Source organism: Ostrinia furnacalis, unplaced genomic scaffold (genome assembly GCF_004193835.3).
Source record: "Ostrinia furnacalis isolate ACB-3 unplaced genomic scaffold, ASM419383v2 OfSCF6894, whole genome shotgun sequence".
Lineage (NCBI taxonomy): Eukaryota > Metazoa > Arthropoda > Insecta > Lepidoptera > Crambidae > Ostrinia > Ostrinia furnacalis.
Window position 1 is genome coordinate 78,671 of NW_021137133.1, and position 23,227 is coordinate 101,897.

At 35.7% G+C, this 23,227-nt stretch overlaps 2 protein-coding genes and 1 long non-coding RNA gene across 3 annotated transcripts; 2 read left to right on the top strand and 1 right to left on the bottom strand.

Moving 5' to 3' along the window:
* Positions 1–1,999: 1,999 nt before the first annotated feature.
* LOC114362881 (protein FAM177A1) lies at positions 2,000–3,051 on the bottom strand. The gene is made up of 2 exons (XM_028318448.1): positions 2,819–3,051; positions 2,000–2,470 (listed from the first exon to the last, which is right to left on the bottom strand). Exons 1-2 carry the CDS (start codon positions 2,969–2,971, stop codon positions 2,189–2,191), a joined length of 435 nt encoding a protein of 144 aa, XP_028174249.1. The 5' UTR covers positions 2,972–3,051; the 3' UTR covers positions 2,000–2,188.
* Positions 3,052–4,019: 968 nt separating this feature from the next.
* LOC114362882 (zinc finger protein 782) lies at positions 4,020–21,562 on the top strand. The gene is made up of 10 exons (XM_028318450.1): positions 4,020–4,246; positions 12,709–12,893; positions 13,010–13,074; positions 13,390–13,576; positions 13,685–14,316; positions 14,491–15,059; positions 15,217–15,330; positions 19,710–19,855; positions 20,736–20,836; positions 21,207–21,562. The coding sequence occupies exons 1-10, from the start codon at positions 4,106–4,108 to the stop codon at positions 21,536–21,538; spliced, it is 2,472 nt and encodes an 823-aa protein (XP_028174251.1). The 5' UTR covers positions 4,020–4,105; the 3' UTR covers positions 21,539–21,562.
* Positions 17,405–18,301, top strand: LOC114362883 (uncharacterized). Its single transcript, XR_003656720.1, has 2 exons — positions 17,405–17,461; positions 18,049–18,301. It is a non-coding gene; the product is annotated as an uncharacterized LOC114362883 (long non-coding RNA).
* Positions 21,563–23,227: the final 1,665 nt, after the last annotated feature.

Genomic DNA, 23,227 nt, shown 5'->3' on the forward strand with positions numbered 1-23,227 from the left:
TTTTACCAACTCCAAAAAGGTTTAGTTCTGCAATCGATAAATTATTTGATTATTTGCTAGCTCTCTAAAAACTCATTTCCTTTTCCTTTCCGTTTTTCATATGCCATTGACCGATTGCTATCTAGAAAAGGACATGGTGTGCTCAATTTATGAAAATGTTATTTTTGTATTAGTATGATGTAATTAATAATTATTATCCTTCGCATTTTTCCCAGTACATTATCTTTACAATACCTATTCCATCAATAAAATAATTTGATAGTAAGTACCTATTAATAGAGTAACAACGTCATTAATATACCTCCCTTTTAGAGGTGGGCCTGCTTTATTCCACCCGAGGTCCAAAAATTTGAAAATAGAATGCCAGATTTGGCGCCAAAACTCGGCTTGTGCGAACGCGCGCCGCCTCACACACGGGCCCCGCCCCACACACGGCGGCCAATCGCGCGACTCTATACACCCTCGCGCAACACGCATATTGATCTGTGCGGACACCGCTCGAACCGTTTACATTCGACATATCACATGCTAAACACCGACAAACAATAACATATGCGAAATACTCAAGCTAATTTGAACCATATTTTTATAAGGCTAAAGTTCAAATTACAGGCAACACGTTGACGGCGCTTACGACGCATTCGAAACTTGCAGGGGAGTAATTTATAATATCCCGCGAAGACAAGCAAAATTCAACTTTAACTTGGGTTAATAAGGTAAAAATCGAATTGTACGGTGCAAAGTCATTTCAGCTCTTTAGGAAAATAAAGCTCAGCCGTGTGTAGTTGTTGTCCTCGAAGTACCAAAGACTAGATTAGAGTTATCTCAAGGTGACCACCGTTAAAATTCACGAGTGGGTGTAATTTTATTGGAAAGTTTAGTGTGGTATAGTTATAGCAGACTCAAGTTACCTCCTACCGACCTAAATGTTTTATTTACTAAGCAGGACTTTTACATTCATAATTTTTACTAATGATAACCTTACGCATAGGGATACATTAGATACCGATGCTTAATTAAAAATTGCTCCGTATAAATAACAATAAATAAATCAAGTGAATAAAAACAGACAAGTCAACAATCAATCACAAATAACAAAAAAAAACATTTTAATTATTATATTACCTAAGAATTATTTAAAGCATTTTATAAAACTGACCATATTAAACTTTTCTCTAAAACCTAATTCAATACACACGCTCTGTAACAAATGCTCAAAGAAAAATAAGGGGCAATATAGCGCCATCTATTGCTATACATACAATATCACAGCGTCATCTAGTGTTATGTTCCGATACAATAATAACCTTACAGCATCATGATGATGGGTTCATGTGATGACAACTACTACCCGCTAGATGGCGCTAACTAGGTTAATAGCACAACACCGATAAAGAAGTACCATAGTCAAACGCTAGATGGCGAAAAAGGACGCAAATAATTTACTTTCGTTTATTTATTTACATAATATTGTCTTCTTAATTTCCCAACCTAATAAGATTTTTGTAACTTTATATTTTACTTTTTAATAAAAAACTTTCGTGAGATTACATTTTATTTTCGAAAAAGTTTGACAGTTCAAAAGATTAAAACTTCATAATTATTATAGGAGTTAATAAAATTAATTAACAATAAATAATGATTAACATAATATTCTATTTATCTTCAATATTGATAAATTAACAAAATCTTTATTATAGTAGTAATACACTGATTTTAGTAAAGTGATAATAATTCTAGTCAAGTTTTTCAAATCATAAGATAGAAATACAGGGAACAGCACATCAGATTAACATTCATTCATTAACATCGTAGCAAAATAGCTTCCATTACAATTACATAAGATCCTACAGTATTTAGCTTATCATGCTGTCGACTGTACAAATAAAAAAATACATACATTTTTAAATATTATTATTGCACAATATCTTTCATAAGCACCTACATAAGTTAAATACATTTTTATATAAGTGCAGTGTCACTGCTGAATTTTTGTATAAAATCCCAGAAGATAATATTATCACAAGCTTAGCCAACATCTATTTAGTCATCCATGTACAACAAATATATTTTTAATAAGTTGTTAACTGTTGCTTGCATTATGACTGCTGAAATGATAATCTTAATACTTTAAGTATTGCATAAGAAGTATAGATTTGCGGCCTAATTCAACATCAAAACATTAGCTTCATACTTTGGAAGGAGCCACATCCTTTGTATTTGAAGGCTCGTTCAAAACTAAAGGAATGTCCCCTCCTCCGTTCTTTGGCACCCAGCCAGCAGATTCCTCTTCCATCTTCCGTTTCTCCTCTTGCAGTCGCTCATGCTCGTCAATTTCTATTTGATACTTCGGTGTGGTGATGCCGAAGAAACTTGCCAGTGACTCTCCGGCATAGTCAACAGCGTTCAACACTTTGTTGCCAGACTTCCATGCGTAGTGGCCAAACCAGGGACCCCAATCTAGCGTTTTCTGGACAATTAAATACATACAATATTAAAAGACTTCTTCACAATTTTCAATTAAATTAAAAAAAAACTGCCCAAATATTGCAAGTTATCTTGCAACCAAAATACATTTATTATGTATAAGCCCTTGAATGTATGAAGTCATCTGAATGTAAATCAGTTGAAGTCACAAAAACAAATAACAGTTTAAAAATAAGGATGAATCATTGATCAAGTAGGTCACTCGCGACCTTGCGCCTTGCAGGATTAAAAAGGTGATTTAAACTGCAATTTAATTACTAAAGCGACTTAACTAACTTATCCATTAAAAGATGGGACTACGTTTAAATAAAAACTTAAGACGATTTCTTACCGGATCCACAGTTTCTTCAGCCTTGGGATTACTTTCAAGTTCTGCAACATTTTCCTCTAAAATCTCCTCGTCTACGCCATCACTAAAATGCAAAACTCTCGCGGGTTTGTTAATGGTTAGTGTAACTGCATTGGTATTGTCCTGGTTTTCCATTTTTCTAATTGTTTAATTAAAAACTCTCGTGTGATGATTCGACTTGAATTTATTTACATTTCTTTGTTTTGACAGATTAATTTTTTTTGCTGGTTCGATTCTTTTCTTTTTCAGGAATAAGCAAAGGAATATTATGATATACAGTATATAGCTGAATCCTCAGTGCAGTCTTATTAATATTCTGTGATGATATTCCTTTTGATTTTCTAGTAAAGATGTGGTGAGACTCTTGGTGAGACTTCATGTAAAAATGGAGGCCACTTGGAACAAAAACTTGAGTCAAATACCTACTTATCTCTATCTCGCTCTCTGTGGGCCGACCTCTCTTTTTAGTGTGGACTGTATTGCTATCTCTTTATTTAAATCTCCTAGTAAATTCTTCGAAAATAGCCAATTCACTAACCAAATCAGAAGTTAAACAAAAATAAATAATTCAATATTTGAACTACGATTACCTAGTTAAATTAAAAATCACAAAATTGTAGGCCATTTAGGCTTAATGTGTTGGCGAATCAGGAAATTACAATCCCAATTCCTGAGGAATCAACATCCATGTGGCAACATCGGCCCAATCCGGCCCATCATGGCGGTTGTTTACTATGCAGTTAATTTCGTTTGAGATTTTTTTACAGGACCTAATCATTTTTTTATCACAAGAAATGGTGCAAAATTTTGTAGTGCGTGGTTGCGGTAGTACGTGGTGTCCCGGAAGAGGCTTAAGATTCCACGCGTGTGTTTATTTCGTGATTTCTGATATTGGATCATTGTAAACATTTTTCACAGTAATTTCTTCCTAAAACGTTTTACCAGTATTTACACTTATTATTTAATGATATCTTTGTCAAGAAATAAAGATTTTACATTGAGTTTCATTGACTTTGAGCAAATTAATATTTTGTTTATTTAGAAAGAGAGAGTCTGCCCACAGAGAGCGAGATAGTGATACATAGATTGTGCTTCAAGTAGGTATTCGAAGTGTGACCTCCATTTTATCTTTAGCTTCATGGTGTCAACTGTCTCTCAGTCATGTGTCACTGTCACTACTGTCAGTGTCAGTCATTAATTTTTTGATTTTTCACGCACGGAAATCGTTCTTCCGTAAAATATTTTGTTTTATCCACAGAAATTGGAAAAATGAACGTAGACAAAATAAGTCAAGACAATCAATTGGAAGGTTTCTGTAGGGGATGTTTAATCAAGTATGATGACCCATCTGATTTGTTGCAATACACTGAGAAAAACAGACGTTTGTTTGTATACTCCACCGGCTTACAGGTATGTTTTTTGTAACTCTGCATTTTTAAATGATTTCTAACCATTGAACTAATATTACTACGTATAGAACAGACATCGCGAACAAAATATGTACAGTGCGGGGTGCGGGGCGGGAATTTGACGGACAGCTGTCAGTCAAATCCATGACTATCAAGTTTCATAATTTATGGCGATAAAATCTGCACCAGAAAATGTCGTACTTCATTGACAGGATTGCACGAATAGTGACGTTCCTGCGGTCGCCTCATCATAGACATTGTGAATCGATTGTGAAAATAAACAAATCGGCTAAATTGTGTTAAATTTTCATGGTGCTTAATAGCAAAAAGGTTCAGCTACTTACATTATTTTCTTTTATTGTGCGTTTCCTGTAATGTAATCTAAGCTCCCCTCCCTTAGACTAAAATTAGCCCTCCTAGACAAGTGACAAAACGTAGCAGTTGAAACATTCGAAATCACTTCGCTCTGCCGTTTTTTGGTGTTAGTTACTTCACTCTGTGATGCGATTTTAAAATTACAACTGGCGATTCCGAATTCACAACTGAGGGGACTGAGGCTAATCGTGTTACTTGTGCTACAAGTGCGTATGGGCTTCATACTGATGCTTAAGCCATTAATTATTTTTCTGCCCGATTAAAATCTAATGTAATCGATAATCGCCTTGAGAATCGTTAACTGGTATTTTCTAATTCGATAAAAAAATTACCCATCTCTAGTTTAAAACTGTCATCCAACAGCGCACGAAATATTATGAGTTATAGATAATGATACCATTACAGAGGCGACACTTCGTTTACGTTTAGTTTCTGCCTATTGAATTGGATACTGTAAGGAAACATCGTCATCATCATTTTAGCTACTGGACGTCCACTGCTGAACAAAGGCCTCCTCTAATGATTTCCACATCGCCCAGTTGATAGTGGCCTGCACCCAGCGTCTTCCTGCTATCTTCAGTCAGTCCATCTTGAGATTTTAGAAAAATTCCCACTCGTCACGGTAGGAACAAAGCTAGGGATGACCCACGCCTTCACTCCAGAACCAATAAAATAACTGAAAGTCAGAAACTTTCAGTTATTTTATTGTCTCTATTGTTAACTATCTCAGTGGTTGAGTACACGTATAATAGCTGTGAGGTAGAAGTTACGGGACTATTCCCACCTCTCCTTTTCACCGCTGCATCTCCTGTGTAGCTAGCACCTAGACTAGTTGATTTAAAGCCAAGGTATATCAGTTTTTAGGTAATGACTTAGTGCATCTAAAAATGTAAAACTTTCTAGTTTTTTGTAACATTGAAAAATCTAAAAAGAAGCATCATTTTTTTTACCAAGTGTTTCTAAGAAATTTAAATGGAAGCTTTTGATGACAACGTATTGCTTACTTTTTCAGCTGTCGAACGAATCACTTTTATACTCATAGGTCCTGTACATCGGTAGATTTGGTAAATAAATGAATCCATCCGGACTCAGAAACTAAAAAAATTAAAATAGCTGTAATTTTTTAATACTGGATTTGTCGATTAAATTGATCATATTACTGCGCCCTAACGGGTCGGACACTGGTGACCAGACACACTGTACAATTATTATAATTTTAGCCTATCTCGTGAGCTAGGTGTCAATAATTAGGGTGATTTACTAACTAACCAGTCGCATACGAACAACAGCAGTGAGATTCAAACAAGTTTGATCCATGATGCCGCACGACTATTGTGTGAGCCCACCCGTAACCCAAGCTTATTTAGCTTAACACAAGGGGCTGGACGGGACTATTAGTAATTTGTGCAATACAAAGTGCTTATAATCTTTAAAAAAATCTTTTTATTGCTGTATTTAACCTTCCTTTCGTATACTAATTTATGCGTCAGTGTCAAGTCTGCGATTTTTATTCTTTGAAATTTTCGTAAAATGGCTGCCGCCGCGGTGACGCCTTGTAATTAACAAATTAAAATTAAATTAGTGTTTTAAAGTGCATAAATGTACAACTTAATGGTAAAAAGTCATTCCTTGATTTTTACTTAATATGTATCTGGAGTTATTTGAACAGTATTTTCGTCTATAGGATGGCATATTTCAAAAAACAAAACTGCACTCAAGCGTGTTGTCACAGCAACCGCTGAGCACATACTAATTGAATTTCGGTCCGTGGACCTATTTACGTGCCAGAAACAGTCTAGTTGACATGTCTTCTCTAGTACGTAGTACATTATCACTCAATGTTTCTAACAAATATATTGAGCAGTATTATGTGGGGAAATTCAACCCAAAAAGGGTTTATTTATTTTATTTTATTTATTTATTTATTTATTGCACAATTGGGTTAGGAGTAATTATTGTCATTCAGACAGCAGTGTAGCAGAAAAAAAACTTTCTACCCACTAGGTATATCACAGATAAGGATAGATCATGAAGCTACAGATAAAAATGGAGGGCAAAGTTGGGAACAAAACTTGAGTCAAATACCTACTTATATCTATCTCGCTCTCTGTGGCCCTACCTCTCTTTTTAGTGTGAACTGTAGTATTGCTATCTTCTTATTTAAAAAAAACAAGTTGTTCTATATCTATTCTGATACCCATTTCTTAAAATGTAAATTTTAAACTTATTCCAATAAAGAACTACTCAAAATTTGACTTTACGCCGAATTAAAAATGGTCTTTTATAATTTCCTATGCCTTTTTATGCCACGGAAAACAAGGAAATTAGGGCCAAAGAAATTAGATTTATGCCTAAAAGACACCACAGACAAAAACCTATTTACCCTATGCATTTACTATTTAAATCATGGGTTTACCCCTACAGACACTACATCTGTGTAAATAAACAATAAAATTAATCCATTGTTTAGCTGCAAAAAACCGTCCAAAGAAATTGACTTTTTAGTAAACAAAAACCCAAGGAGGGACCTACTTATGCGATTTGTCGCGAAACTGTTCAACGAAGTACTGTCCTGCCTCGATGGCCTCTTGGGACGAAATGGCCGAGTGTAACGGTGCAGTGCATTACATTCTAAGTTCTTTCGTTTCGTTACTACAATGGTCGAAAAGAAGACCCAGGGAAATTATACTTTTGACTCGGACAAGAACTTAACTTCACTTTATTTCCTTCCTTTAAGTATTTGACATTTAAAGTTTTTATTTTCCGATAGCCAAACGTTTCTCAAATATAAAGAGAGTGCTATTAGAATGAAAATACGCTTCAATTTGTTATAATGTGCCTTCATTTTGGCAAACAACAGTAATGGACATAACAAGGAAATTAGAAAAACGACTTTTGATTAAGTTTTTCTACGGTATTATTTGTAGATTCTGCTATTGTAATAGCAAAAACAAATAAAACTTTTGATTAACTTTCCCATAAAAATAGTTTTATACATATAAATATAAAAAAACATGTGTTCGCCTGCCTGGACACAGAAAATTTACTGTTTCGGCGAAATACCCAAATACAAATAGCAAAAAACCCATAGGAAATGAGATATTTCCAAAAAAAGCGCAAAAAACCGATTTTTGTGACCTTTGACCTTAAAATTTAATAGTTGCTTACACCCTACCATATGTAGGTTTTGAGACAACTTTTAGGGTGTCAATATACAAGTATTTACCACAGTAGATATACATATACTGTGTATTTACAGACTTATAGCTGGGTATCTTTAATTCCGAGATTCTTACCTAATTTAAGCTTAAATGACTGGACTATCATACCATATCGGCATGCAACAGAATCAATTTTTCGTGATTCAAGAAATTATACAAAAGAATTAAATTAAATGTCACAATAATAATTAACAATGTCAAATTTAGTAGATAGAATATAATTAATATTACATTAGTATGTCAATTTGTCACATATATAGATTTGATAATAACAAGGTCAAACAAACAATTTATGTAGAATAATGTCTAATGGATCTATCCAGGAGGAATTCGCTAACTGAGTAGTAAGTATGCTTTATCAATTAAAAAGTCGTGTAGGATTTTTTAAAAAATAAATAAGTCTTCTTTATTTCTTATGGTATGTGGTAATCCCAACTAATATTATAAATGCGAAAGTAACTCTGTCTGTCTGTCTGTCTGTCTGTCTGTCTGTCTGTTACGCTTTCCCGCTTAAACCTCGCAACCGATTTTGATGAAATTTGGCATAGAGATAGTTTGAGTCCCGGGAAAGAACATAGGATAGTTTTTATCCCGGTTTTTGAAACAGGGACGCGCGCGATAAAGTTTTTCTGTGACAGACAAAATTCCACGCGGGCGAAGCCGCGGGCGGAAAGCTAGTTTATTATAAATTCGCGGTGCCATATAGATGACCCACGCTGAACTGTCCCGCCAAACTCAATGACAGGGGGGCGCTACCATCGTTCAACTTTATGGTTTCCAACATGGCAAAAATCGGAACCAGCGATTCGGTATTGACGGTGGCGCCCCGCTGTCAATGTCATCGATAGGACAGTTCAGTATTTTGGAACTATACCAGTGGGTCTAGACAAAGTGCAAATTATAATCGCAAACCAGTCGAAAAGTGGTCGCAAAGCCCCTTTTTTGTATGGAGTTTTGACGGATTCGATTTTCGATTCGATCAAAAAGTGTGTTTTGTCTGAGGGTGCTGGTAAGTTTTTTGTAAACAGTGCTGTAGGTCTAGACAAAGTGCAAATTATAATCGCAAACCAGTCGAAAAGTGGTCGAAAAGCCCCTTTTTTGTATGGAGTTTTGACGGATTTGATTTTCGATTCGATCAAAAAGTGCGTTTTGTCTAAGGGGGCTGTTTTGTGTTCAGTTGAGCATATTCTGTTTTTGTGGGTATCCTTCCGTTTGGCCAAATTACTTTTCGCCAAATTTCACTTCGCAAACAACTTATCGCCAAAGTTTCATTTCCCAAATGAACTTTTAGCAACTGTACTTTTCGCAACTAATTCATTTGGTCAAATTATCATTTGGCCAAATTTTACTTGGCAAATGTTTATATAGCAAATGTTTTATTTTGCCAAATATTATATCCCAAATAATTTGTTTGGTCAAATTGACACTTCACATACTTACCCACCGTTANAATTCACATACATTACGCACACACTTACACGCAATATAATTACACGATTTAAGAAAACAACATGGCCGCAATATAGGAAATGATAGGTTTTGTGTGTGTGTGTGTGTGTGTGTGTAGTTGTCAGCTGATTGCCTATATTGCAGCCATGTTGATTTCTTAAATTTTGTATGTACTCGGCACAAGTCTGAGCCCCGATTACGGTAACTTTTAACGTCTACAATCCAGACACGCTTCTCGATTAGCTGCGATACGATTGGTCAAAACAGCTGACGTACGCTGTTGAACGACCAATCGTATCGCAGAATCGAGAAGCGTGTCTGGATTGTAGACGTTAAAAGTTACCGTAATCGGGGCTCAGGTGTCAGTCAGTCAGTCAGTGACGTCACATAAAAATGTTGCCAGAATGAGTAGGCTGACCAAACATTATCTATCTCTTTTTTCATAAGTCACCATGATGGGTAAGTTAGAAAGAGATAAACAGTGTTTGTCATTAATGTGTCGATTTGAAGTATTTTTTTTTTGTATACTTACCTCAAAATGTTAGGCGAATTAGGCTACTCCAGGAAAAAAAAATATTAGGCGATTTAGGCTACTCGGTAGGAAAAATTAGGCGACTTGAGTTAGCTGATATCTGGCAACCCTGCATCGTACTGCATTCGCAAAGTCATCGAATGATATCGTGTGACTCGATTCAAAAATTAATTAATTCCGATAAAACTGATATTTTTTTAAATTTATAGCTAGTCTGACTGTGGATTAAAATAATTATGTAGCGGTAGACGTTATTCTACATTATTAATTTGCAGATAATATTTTTGTTGTGCCTAATGTGTATGAAAGTAATGATCGTTATTCCATTATGTTAAATAGTACTACTAGTAAATCATACTTAATTCCATACTTTTAAATATCCTAGTAAGTACCTGACCTAGTTTCATAAAATAAAGATTATTTACTCAAGTTTTTTATTTTTAATAAATGTAAAAATGCGTAGTTTTGACAATAATTTTTGTTTCATAAAGCTAAGTCAGGTACCTAGTTTTGAAGATATTTCTAAACGACAAAATTCAATGTGGTAAAAAACGTTCGAAGTAAAATGAAACAAAAGATTTTTCTTCATAATTATATTATAAGTGCAATGAATAGTATTGTGCTTTAGACAAGCCCTATAAAATAATCAAAACAAATCAAAAGTTTTGAATAAGATTGTTCTTCCGCCGTCATTTATAAAAAAGGTAACGGCAAAATTATAAAGAACTTCCTTAGGCCTCTACTCTGTCTATTTTAAAAAGTCTGGCACTAGGGATTTCCCGGGGGCCCGATACAAAACCACAAACATCTTTATTTTCCTCTATAAATAGGTATATTAATTCTTACAAATCGTCAAATCTCATTATTTTTTTCACCCTACCAGCGACTCAATACAAAAACTTGTCTGGTGTATGAATACACGGATCTGTGTGTGTCATCATAATGTTATGAGTAAATACGGTTCCTTGGGATCGGTATGAGTGCACCACATACATTACTCTTAANTTTTTTTCTCGAAAAAAAAAAAAACACTTACCTCTGGATTTTTTTATAAAAGTTTAATATGACCGTGTTTTACAATAAAATTCCTATAAAATCACAAAGGTATCATGTTTGCCTCTTTGATTTCCTGGCTGTTTTAGATTTCAAAAACCTAAATATATTAATTTATTAACTTTCTGATAAAAATGTGAATGGCTCTTACGATGTCCCCCCCTTAAATCAAAATGTCTTTATTTGGTCTATATGCCCATCATCACTACGTAATAATTATTTAAAAAAAGTCGCTTTCCTGTCTGTCTGTCCCTATGTATGCTTAGATCTTTAAAACTATGCAACAGATTTTGATACGGTATTTAGGGTTCCGTAGCCAAATGGCAAAAACGGAACCCTTATAGATTCGTCATATAGTCTGTCTGAATATAGAACGTTTTTGTGCACTTTTTAAAATGTCCGTTTTTTGTAGGATTAATATAATTAAGTAACATTTATTTTTTGCATTCGGCTCTTGGTCTAACCTAAACGAAACACGAACAACTAATGAACTAACAATGAACAAAGTTGATAAATTAGTAATATCGTCCCTTAGCTAACAACACCGCTTAAGTCGATTTTTGGCGGTTTTGACATTTTAATGCCATTGGATAGATCTGCTCATCGCGCGTCTAACCATTGGTCACATGTTATAGATTTCAGCCAATAAGAAGCCGTAATTTGAATTTTAGTGACACCGCGCAAGTCGGTTTGCCTCGCAACACCGCTCAAGTCGTTAATCTGCCATACATTTCTCGTTAAGTTCCTTCGCGCTCCGTAATTTTTATATTTTTAAGTGAGTTTTATCGCGAAAAGGTCTATGAAAGAAGTTTTAATAGAAGATTAAGAGGTAAGCTATATAATAATGTATTTTTTAATGATTTACGCGGATTAATATATAAGGAAATGATAACAGAAAATATCTTCATTTACTTAAGCGGTGTTAACATTTTTTTTTTCAAACTTAGGCGGTGTTTCAATCTGTATTTTAATTCTTTTAGGAAGCTATACAAGTAAAATATAAAATTAATTTAATTACAAGTAAAAGTGGGGAGGCCTTTGTCCAGCAGTGGACGTCATTTGGCTGAAAAAGAAAAGAAGAAGAAAAGAAAGATACAAGTAAAATACACTATTGATGGAGAAGGAATTGATTCTTGAAGTATTCCGAGTTCAGGTGATGAATTTTTATATGCACAATTACAAGAATCAGGACATAAACGGCGTAAACAACTGCCCAGGTTTCAATCGAATCGAAGGCTTTCTCATAATCCACAAACGCCAGGCAAAGTGGCTGATTATACTCCTCGGTCTTCTGTATAATCTGCCGCAGCGTATGTATGTGATCTAAGATTCTCACCTGTAGCAAATTGAATAAGCTTTTTTTGGTTCATAGTAGTCATGTCACTAGGACGCATAGTTTCCGAGGATTAAGCGAAAAACCGAAAAGTGGTACCTTTAAACCCCCCTCTCCCCGCCGGCTCAAGGGCTAAGGGCGGGGACTTTTGCTATGTTCACCACCTAACTAGGCTAAATAAAGTCCCGAGGTCAGAAATTGTGTTCCATGGATTTCTCTCTACACCGTCGTTAAGGCATTCATTGACTGGACTAAAAGGCCTCCCCCAAGGTTTCCCACAATGAACGGTCTTGCGCTGCTTGCACTATTTAACCATTTTCTGCTCTAGTTTAAATATTATAAAAAATAATAATGGTAACATAACACTTTTGTAGGTCCTCTAAAAGAATTATTATTTTCTTACCACTAAGCTAAGTTCTTGATCCTAACAATGACAATATTTTTTCAAATAAACTATGACTACTTCGAAACTTCAATGTTCCCTCATGTTTACATTCCAGGTGAAACGCAACGACACTTTTACATTCCATTTGTGCAAAGAATGCTACATGAATATGAAGCTCTCTTGCAAGTTCAAGAAGCAATGCAGAACCTCGGACAAACGGTTCAAGAATTATTTACGCTTGAAAGAAATTAGCGATGTAGATTTGTGCACATTCCTTAAAAATAGTGATGATACTTTGAAGTAAGTATTAAAACAGAATTCTGGTAAATACAAGATTCTTTGCTTTAATATGTATTGCTACACTGTAATATACATTAATTGATCTAAGTAAAACATTTTATTTTATACCATTTCAGATTTCCCTTATTGAGTGGCAATAGTACTCCAGCAAATCAGAAAAACAACAAAGAAGATGACAATGGTTAGTAAACGTAAAAATTTGTAATTGGAGTTTAGTATCTTGAGATTTTTACCCAAGTGGGGCCACAATCAAGAGATACAGATTAATTAAATAAAACTGTTAAAAATCTTGAGATTTGTAATAGAAATAATAATGTAAAAGCAATTGATTATAACTTCTACACAATCATTATGCTTTTATCAAAATACTATAATAACTACTTTTTTGAAACACAAATTTTAAAGAGTCCATTTAAATGATATTATTTATCTTCTTAGTATAGACAAACTAGATTACAAAGACAAGAAAATCATGCTTGATCGTATGTTATTTCAGAGTCAACATGCACAAGCATTCAGAATTTCATGACTGATATTCTCAAGGGTACGGAGATGCCTGACACCGAGGCGAGGATCATAAAAGAGGTAATTGAGGAAGAAGCAGACGTGCTTGAAGACTCGTTGGATTCACATTGGCTGCAAGATGACGTCTCTATTGATACTGACTTCAGGCTGGATTTTAGGTAACATTAACAATCTAATATTAATTTTTTGCACACTTACCTCCTTAAAAAAAAATTGTTGTCAGTTAATTATGTACTTACTTTATTAAACAAGCTGTTCCATTCCAGTTTCAGTCCGTTCTCTACTACAAAATCTATAAACAATGACCATTGCTACACACCAAGAAAACAAAACGAATCTAGTCACAATATCAAAAATAATCATGTTAAAGATGTATTCAAACAATTACCAACATCGCAGGATAATTATGATGTGGACAGTGTAAAAGATATCAGTATTAATGGCATAAAAGAGGTATTAAAAGAAATCTGTGGCAAAACTCAGGTTGATTTAGAAGAAGATTTTATGCAGGATAATTTAATTGAAGAATGCATCGACGTTAATGAAGAAATTCCTATATTTGAGCCAGGCCTCAGCATGCCAGTACTAATCGATCCTAATGAAAATTATGATGAAATAAACAAAGAAGTAGATAATGTTGTGGATAATATTGAAATTCAAATTGACCCTGAAAATGATCCTGAGAATGATAAGAAACATTTGTATGTCTTGAATGACTTTTCAGTGGAATTAAGTGTAGAAAGCAATGGTGAAGACCTAAATATGCTTGAACTTACTGACAATAAAGACAACAAAAAAGAGAATACCGAATGCTCCATTGACAAGAAATTGAAACAAGCCTTGGAGAACAATAAGAAAAATATTTCTCTAGATGATCTACTGGTATCACCTGCTGGAGGTAATTAACTAATTATAATTACATTCAAAAATAGATTAAATTCTGTGATTGGTTCTAAAATTAAAGTCTAACCAATCATAGGCTTCAATCTACATATACTGGAGGTTAAGACATTTTGGTTTAAACTGTAATAAAAATAAAGTCAGTAACATTTTTGTAAATATTCCTTTATAGCAGGAGCAATGGAAACGAAAAGTGTTGATTTTGGTGTGGCAACACCAACTGTTGAACTATTCCCTGATGCAGCGGGGGCGTCAACGCCGATGATCAACAACATACTGTTTGGAGAAAAACTGGAGCTTGATGACAGTAACAGTGCACACAAAGTGGGACAATGTATAGAGAAGTTTGAAGACGTTGGAGGTGATATAGATATGCTGGAAGACTTTTTCCAAAAAGGCGTCAAAGAATTCGATGAAAGCCTTGCGAAAGTGATAAATTGTGTAGATATTACTGAAAATATTAAAACTGAGCAAGAAGAATACATCGGTGTGGACGTGGAAGACTTGAAATCAGTTAAGATTGAAGTCAATTCTGAATACGATCTTGAGAATTGTTTCTGCATAATATGTCATAAGAAATTCCAGAGTGAGAAAGCTCTCAAATGTCATTTGACTAGACTCCACAAGATTAGGTTTCCTAAGAAGAAATACGTTGATATTAGGCCCAAAGTATGCCCTCGGTGTGGCAAAGTATTTGACGATAGAGGCAATTTTTGGAGGCATGTTAGGGCTCATGATAAGGTATGAAATATGTCTTTATGTTACTTTTCAAATAATTTATTTAACCATACCCTAACTATACTAAAATAAAAACTAAATAGAGCATAGCGGCAAAAATCGCGTTTTGTCGTTAAAAATAATAATACGATAATCAGATAACTTTTGTATACTGTTTTAGAGAGAATATAAATGTGGAGTGTGCACACTGCTGTTTGCTTCAGAATGGGCTCTCAATCAGCACGCCAGAGTTCATAATACGTTGTTAAAAAAGGTGAAAAAGAAAAAGGACGATGTAAGTAAATTAACAATTCAATGATTTTTTTTAAATACTAGCAACGAAACATTCACATACAAAATCACAAGCCTTGATTGTTTAAGGTTTGTGGTAAGCTAGGATAGGATAAGCTTTTATCACGTCATTTTATCGTATTACGCGATAAACCCATACATTTGTCGTCTAAAATCATCGTAAAGATTTTTATCACGGCGCGCATCCTAGCCTGGCAAGAGCGACTACGTAAAAAAAATACATTAAATGTATGAGAAATTGTACAGCGCCCCTTTGAAGAATTAAAATCTTCATGGATTTTTTGACGCACTCGCTAGCGAGCACACCTAACGTAAACTCATAGTATCAGGCGTTACTTTGCGGACATCCATAATTAGATATTAAAAAGATGATTAAGGCTTCCACAGACCAAACGCGGGTCAGAAGCAGTGCGGGTCAGTTGCAGCGCGGCTGAGGCACACTGAAAGCAGCCACAGAATAATAATAAGTACTACGTACAGAAGTTTTTCTTCGCGAAGGTATTCAAAAAAATGTATGCTCAATGTCATCAACAATATGGTGTAATTTAGCTTGTCTTAAGAGTCGAGCACCGTTTTGTTGACATACGTCAGTGATCGGTACTGTCTTGATGCCATAGGGCTGACTGCTACAAGAAGCTACTGTGTCGCCATCTAGCGCACCACACTTGCATTCACTGCTCTTCGCGGCAACGCGCAGCTACATGCGGCCGCCAGTTATATAGTGTAAGAGCTAGCACCTAAATATTTTATAACACACATAACTGTGACAATTTATTTCACGTGGGCGAAGCCAAAAAGCTAGTAAGAAATAAAAATTCAATTCAGTAGGTATTTCAAACCAAATTTTATTACATAAACAAACATTATACTAATTTCATTATGGGCCCTTAGTATGTGAAAACTGCAATTGACGATATTTCGCACTGTTTTCAATATTATGTATTACAGAACGTATGTGTGATGGGATGATATTTTCGAAAACACGATTAGAAAATATTTTTCTCGAAAAAAAACATTTACCTCTGGATTTTTTTATAAAAGTTTAATATGACCGTGTTTTACAATAAAATTCCTATAAAATCACAAAGGTATCATGTTTGCCTCTTTGATTTCCTGGCTGTTTTAGATTTCAAAAACCTAAATATATTAATTTATTAACTTTCTGATAAAAATGTGAATGGCTCTTACGATGTCCCCCCCTTAAATCAAAATGTCTTTATTTGGTCTATATGCCCATCATCACTACGTAATAATTATAAAAAAAAGTCGCTTTCCTGTCTGTCTGTCCCTATGTATGCTTAGATCTTTAAAACTATGCAACAGATTTTGATACGGTATTTAGGGTTCCGTAGCCAAATGGCAAAAACGGAACCCTTATAGATTCGTCATATAGTCTGTCTGAACATAGAACGTTTTTGTGCACTTTTTAAAATGAGTTAACCAAGTATATGGCTATTAGACTTGCACACGTCCGTCCGTTTTTTGTAGGATTAATATAATTAAGTAACATTTATTTTTTGCATTCGGCTCTTGGTCTAACCCAAACGAAACACGAACAACTAATGAACTAACAATGAACAAAGTTGATAAATTAGTAATATGTAAATAATGAATTTGTTTTACGAGCTGTCCCGGCGTACCCGCAAATTAATATAAAGTTGTTTAAGTGATTTATAAAATCGCAATATTAATTTTTGAAAGTAGGGTCATTGTGCTGGTTTTCTATCTAACTTCGGTTTTCGTCCATTTCACTGAGCTGCCATAAACACATGCGTAAAATTTGAATACAAAGTATTGTATTCACAGAAGGCAGTAGCCATCCCGCGCTAGTTTTGTTGCAATCTATAATGCCTAAGCAACAGTTCTACCTAAATGAAAATGTAATTTAAAAAGTAGTGAGTTCCAAAAAATTACGTAAATGCGTGGCCATACACCGGTCACCGGTACATTGCAGAAATCATCGCGCTAGAAAAAAAACGTGCTGACAGGAAAAGTTTTTGGCACGTATGTCTAATTGATAGCATTATAAACACGATTTTAAGTGTTTATTAAACTTTTTCATACAAAATTAAATCTTAGATGACTAAGGGTCATTTTTTTAAAGCATAGCTCAGGTCATATAGCAGGCAAATCAACTCGGAAAGGGATCAACAACGTATCGCCTTTTGTGGCATGGAGGTAATAGTGGAGAGGAAATATAGATCTATAAAAAAATTCGACAAATTAATGACAAACAGCTGTTTATCTCTTTTTAACTTACNAAAAATCGCAATATTAATTTTTGAAAGTAGGGTCATTGTGCTGGTTTTCTATCTAACTTCGGTTTTCGTCCATTTCACTGAGCTGCCATAAACACATGCGTAAAATTTGAATACAAAGTATTGTATTCACAGAAGGCAGTAGCCATCCCGCGCTAGTTTTGTTGCAATCTATAATGCCTAAGCAACAGTTCTACCTAAATGAAAATTACGTAAATGCGCGGCCATACACCGGTCACCGGTACATTGCAGAAATCATCGCGCTAGAAAAAAAACGTGCTGACAGGAAAAGTTTTTGGCACGTATGTCTAATTGATAGCATTATAAACACAATTTTAAGTGTTTATTAAACTTCTTCATACAAAATTAAATCTTAGATGACTAAGGGTCATTTTTTTAAAGCAAAGCTCAGTTCATATAGCNTTTTTTAAAGCATAGCCCAGGTCATATAGCAGGCAAATCAACTCGGAAAGGGATCAACAACGTATCGCCTTTTGTGGCATGGAGGTAATAGTGGAGAGGAAATATAGATCTATACAAAAATTGAACAAATTAATGACAAACAGCTGTTTATCTCTTTCTAACTTACCCCTGGTGATGTATAAAAAAAGAAATAGATAATGTTTGGTCAGTACTCATTCTGGCAACATTTTCATGTGACGTCACTAACTACCTGACTTGTGCCGAGTAGGTACCTACATACAAGATTTAAGAAAAAAACATATTTATAGGCAATTAGCTGACAACTACACGCACACACACACACACACACACAAATACCTGTCAGCTGATTGCCTATATTGCGGCCATGTTGTTTTCTTAAATCGTGTATGTATTTATAATGCGTGTAAATGTGTGCGTAATGTACCGAGTACGTTTATTTTAAAGTTACGCCAAGTCCATGAGACATTGATATACGTCAGTGTTTTGCGAGCTGTCATTGCCCTTCGCGCACTGTCATCGGCGAGGCAAGGCGTTTACGTTACGGTGCGGATTGTGTGTGCGTTGCAGTATGGACTTTAGTTGACTGCCTTTATGAGTTTATGTAAGGGTATTTTAAGATCACAAAGTTGGCAACTCCGATAGTTGGACGAAAACCAGCGCAAAGACCCTATCCTGTTTGACACCTATAATAATTGACAATAGCTGGCTCGGCGAACTTCGGCAAACTAATGTGTGACGTGAAGTGCCAAATCGCGGAAAATGTCGGAAGAAATACATGAATTTGCATGAATTATCATGAATAACAATAACCACTTATTTACCTCTCAGTGTCTTCAGGCAACTTAAAAAAAGTACATTGTGTGTTTTTATTATTATTTAGGCAGTTAAATACTGCACAGTATTTTTTACACAGTATTTTTTTATTTTTTTCCATAATACAAGAGTACGCGTGCGTGTGTCAATGCTCGCTCGTATCTCGTATGTGACGCCTTGTCGAATCGCCTCCTGTAGGTGGGCTATCGTGCGTGTTTTGTTTTCGATGTGAACTCGCGGAGATGAACAGGCCTGAAGCAGCGCAGTTTCAAAGAAGTTGCAACGCGGGCGGCTGTCAAAAATTTAAATATTCGAAAACCGCTTTCAACGCGCTGCTACGGCTCTGCGTCCGGTGTGGCCGCTTCTGTCCCGCACCCGCGCCGCCTCGTTTGTCGTTCGGCAGTAGGGATGTTTCCTGGGTCAAAAAGCAAGAGTTTTGATTAGTCCGTCAGTTAACTTATCAAAAAATACTCTACACGTATTTTTCACTTTTTCAAACTAATGAAAATTTAAAGAGATAAAGCGCGCCAAAGTTCATAAGAAGAGGCCCGTGACGTCAATGAGTGCTTAAAAGTGCCGCACTTTGTGACGTCGCGCGGAACTTCAACGCACCATAACTATGTAATTGTTTGTTAGATTGACAAATAAAAATATATGTGTCCAATATTTTTTGATATTAAACATGACGGACTAAAAAAAATTTTTTAGGAAACTAGCCTAAAAATAGTTGCAGTGCGGCGCGGTTGGAGCGCGGGCCCGCATTCAAACTGCGCTGCTACTGCCCTGTGTTTGGTCTGTGGAGGCCTTTAATGGTAAGCACACTGACACTGCTGATGTTCTATTCCAGAAATACATGTGCCCGACCTGTGGCGCGAGATTCTCGCTGTCTTGCAACCTCGCAGCGCACATTCGACGTCACGCGCCTCCCACGTTGAAGTGCGACGGCTGCCCCAAGCTGTTCTATCGGCCGCAGGAGCTAAAGAGTCACCAGAGGTATGAAAGAAAGAAAGATACATTTATTACAATGGACATCACACAAATACAGGCAATGAGGGTTTTCGCGAATGAAAAATCCGCCAGATGGCAATACGTAGACGCGAGGTCCAAATGCTGCATGATTGGTTATTTTTGACATGACATTGACAGATATGTCAAAATCCACCAATCAGCAGTCAGACCCAATATCCACGTCCCGCCATCTAGCGGATTTTTCATTCGCGAAAACCCTCATTACAGACATGACAGTGGCACATAATAATGGAAGAAGAAAAAAATAAAAACAAGAGTAAACTGAGCAGTGCCACCCATTCACCAACAAGATGCCCACTGCAACGGGACCCCACTCAGCATATGCCGTAGCCCACGGTGACGAAGGCCACGGCGCTGGTTTTCAGTGTGCCCCACGCCGAGTGAGGGTCACGGACCATTGGCCTTAAAAAATAGCCAAAATTGTCACGTAATTAATGGACGCCTCCTAAGTGCTAAAGCCTGGTCCGTGAGCACGTAGAATTTTGTCCAATGACCCCAAGCTACCCATCCTTATCACTCGCGTGTAATTATATTGCTGTCGCGACTGTGCGACGGGCGCCCGCAGTGAGTGTGCGAGCGGCTCACCTCACGGACCAGGCTTTAGTGCTATCACTGCTAAAAAATATGGGAAAACGTCACTTTTGAAGTTAGCAAACGTGTCCACACCGAAAAAATTCTAGTTTTGACCAATCGGAAAATAGCGGTTGTTAGAAATTGTTAGCCATTTTTCCAACAATTTCTAACAAGCGCTATTTTCGGCCGAACTCAGCCATTGGCATGACCATGCAGCATTCATTTATGAGTCAAGCACCCATTGATGACTAAAGTAATATTCTTCCCGCAGGACGCATACAGGAGAGCGGCCATACACGTGTCCAGTGCCCGAGTGTGCCAGAAGCTTTAGTCACAAACACGTGCTTGTCGTCCATATGAGGAAACACACAGGTTAGAACTAAGAAAGCTTAAGTTATTGATGGTATATTCTATTAACCTTTTCAACGCCAATGACGGATACATGCGTACATCAGGTTAATCGACCAACGACCGATTAATCCGCCTTAAAAATGATGTCAGTAATAGGTCATGTATCGGATCATGTAATGTCAATAATTGAGTATTATGTAAACTGAATAATAATGAATACAATGATTATATTGATATCATAATTTATGAAGCATGGCGTCCAGAGTGATGGCTTTTGTATTTGACGTGGCGCTGAAAAGGTTAAGTGGATATTGCATTTGCGAACATTTCGATTCACTACAACTTTGAAACACTGAATATGTTCTTTAACCCTCTCTTTTTCCCATTCCAGCTGAAAAACATTTCCAATGCGACTACTGTTCGAAAGCATTCTGCAAAAAAACAACTCTGATAAAACACATAACACAAGCCGTTAGATGCAAAGCCAAGAGGGAAGGGCTACCCAAGAGGACGATGGCCAAGCAATACTCGTGCTTCTTCTGTTCTCGAATGTACGCGACGAAAGGACGCCTGATCAAGCATCAAGAGAATGCTGCGACCTGTATCAAGAAGAAGGAAGAAATGATGAATATGAACCGGTCTACCATCAAGGTGCAAATGCCGTTTCTGTATAAAGAAACGCCGATTGTTGCCGTAAGCAACGGAAAACTGCTAGCTAAATAGTGAAATATATTGTTTTGGAATGAAGTAGTTTTTTTTTATTACTGAGTATCGGCCTCTCTCTAGGCGAGTTAAGCATACCTAGTTAGAATTTCGAAATCGCTTCTCGGAGCGAAATAACAACACACAAAAACGCCGGAGTGAAACGATTTCGGAATTAGGACAGTCACGTTTTCTAACTTTAGGGGGCTGGTTTTCGCGCTGACACCAGCGATTCCTGCATTTTGTTGGAAGACGAGAACAATGGGCGTTTGGTAGAAAGCGGTTGGAAGCGCTTATAGCAAAATGACGATCGCTAAGCTGTAAGGGCTGTCACTGATAATAGAATGAATGAAACACGTTTCTAAACGTGTCCTCGCCGAAAAACTGCCGTAGCGGTCGCCATTTTGCTTTTAAGCGCTTACAAGTGATAAGCAGGTGATAACAACACCCATTTATACCTGACTGCGCCAAAATGATGGTTAGGTTTTTTCCTTTATAATGCCATAAATAAAACACAATATTTACTTCAACAACACCTGATTATATTTTTAGTTTGAGCTGAATAAAAAAATAAAAAACAAACTGCGATGTTGTACCAGCACTAGCAGCATACAGAAATAGAGATTAAAATAATCAAGTGATCACAATCTTAGCAGCTGTAAGTAAAATTACTAGATTGAGTTGCACCATCACCAGGTATTCTTATACTTAAAAGGATGGTTACCAAAATATTTTGTTAATTAACTTTATTTATAAAATGAAACATTTTCATTTCATATTCATCTTACTTTAACTTTGACAAAAGTAAAAAATCTGTCAAACTTCATACAAAAAACACCGGTAAACGTTATAGTTACGGTCAAAGTTTGGTGGTGCAACTCAGCCTAAGCGTAACTAATGAATTATGCTGTTATAATGGGAGTAATAAATGAATTTAAAACATGATTGCAATTTTGTTGTACCATTCAGTAGTCTTTAAAAATTGATTTTATTAGTGAGTAAAAAAAGATAGTATCGTAGGCAACTTTAGACAATAAAAAACCATCGCGAACAAAAAGGTTTGAAACGAAAAGTTCGTATAAAGATGCTGTCTCTTTTCATTCACAAAGAAGTAAAAGAGAGATTTATTCAGTTGAATAGTTAAGAGAACGGTACGAAAATTGCTTTATTATGCTTATTCCAAATCACTTGATTTTTAACAGCTTATAAAATTCAAATACATACCATATACTTCATTCAAACATAGCAGAGTATGGAACGATTTAAGAATATATTATTATTAGTCATCTTTGCTCTGATTTAAATTATAAGTGATTTGGAATAAGCATTTCAAATTAAGCCAATATAAACAGTAAAGTAACACCTATTGTTTTGACAATAGGTATACACAACTGTAAAAATGATTACATTTCATTGATATCTGAAGATCCTTTTCATTAAGCAAATAACAAAAATCTCGTTTTGAGTAAAATACATGAGAATATTAAAAAAAAACGGCCAATGTTTTGTGAACAGCACGCTATTTTACGTTGAAAAGGGATGTATAAATTTAAATACTTTTTGTTATACACTTGATCACGGAAACGAGTTCACTGCTATTTTAGTTTAAATGCAATCGAATTTGTTAATGAGACAAAACAACTAATAGTACCTACTTATAATTTAAATTACTCACGTCTGGTAAGTAACAACTATAACTATTATAAAATG

Bases quoted from the DNA above. Each gene is read 5' to 3' on its own strand.
- LOC114362882 (XM_028318450.1), top strand. From the start codon at position 4,106: ATGAACGTAGACAAAATAAGTCAAGACAATCAATTGGAAGGTTTCTGT. The intron at 4,247-12,708 runs GTATGTTTTTTG...TTTACATTCCAG, and splicing joins TATACTCCACCGGCTTACAG to GTGAAACGCAACGACACTTT. The intron at 15,060-15,216 runs GTATGAAATATG...ATACTGTTTTAG, and splicing joins ATGTTAGGGCTCATGATAAG to AGAGAATATAAATGTGGAGT.
- LOC114362881 (XM_028318448.1), bottom strand. From the start codon at position 2,971: ATGGAAAACCAGGACAATACCAATGCAGTTACACTAACCATTAACAAA. The intron at 2,471-2,818 runs GTAAGAAATCGT...TTAATTGTCCAG, and splicing joins CTGAAGAAACTGTGGATCCG to AAAACGCTAGATTGGGGTCC.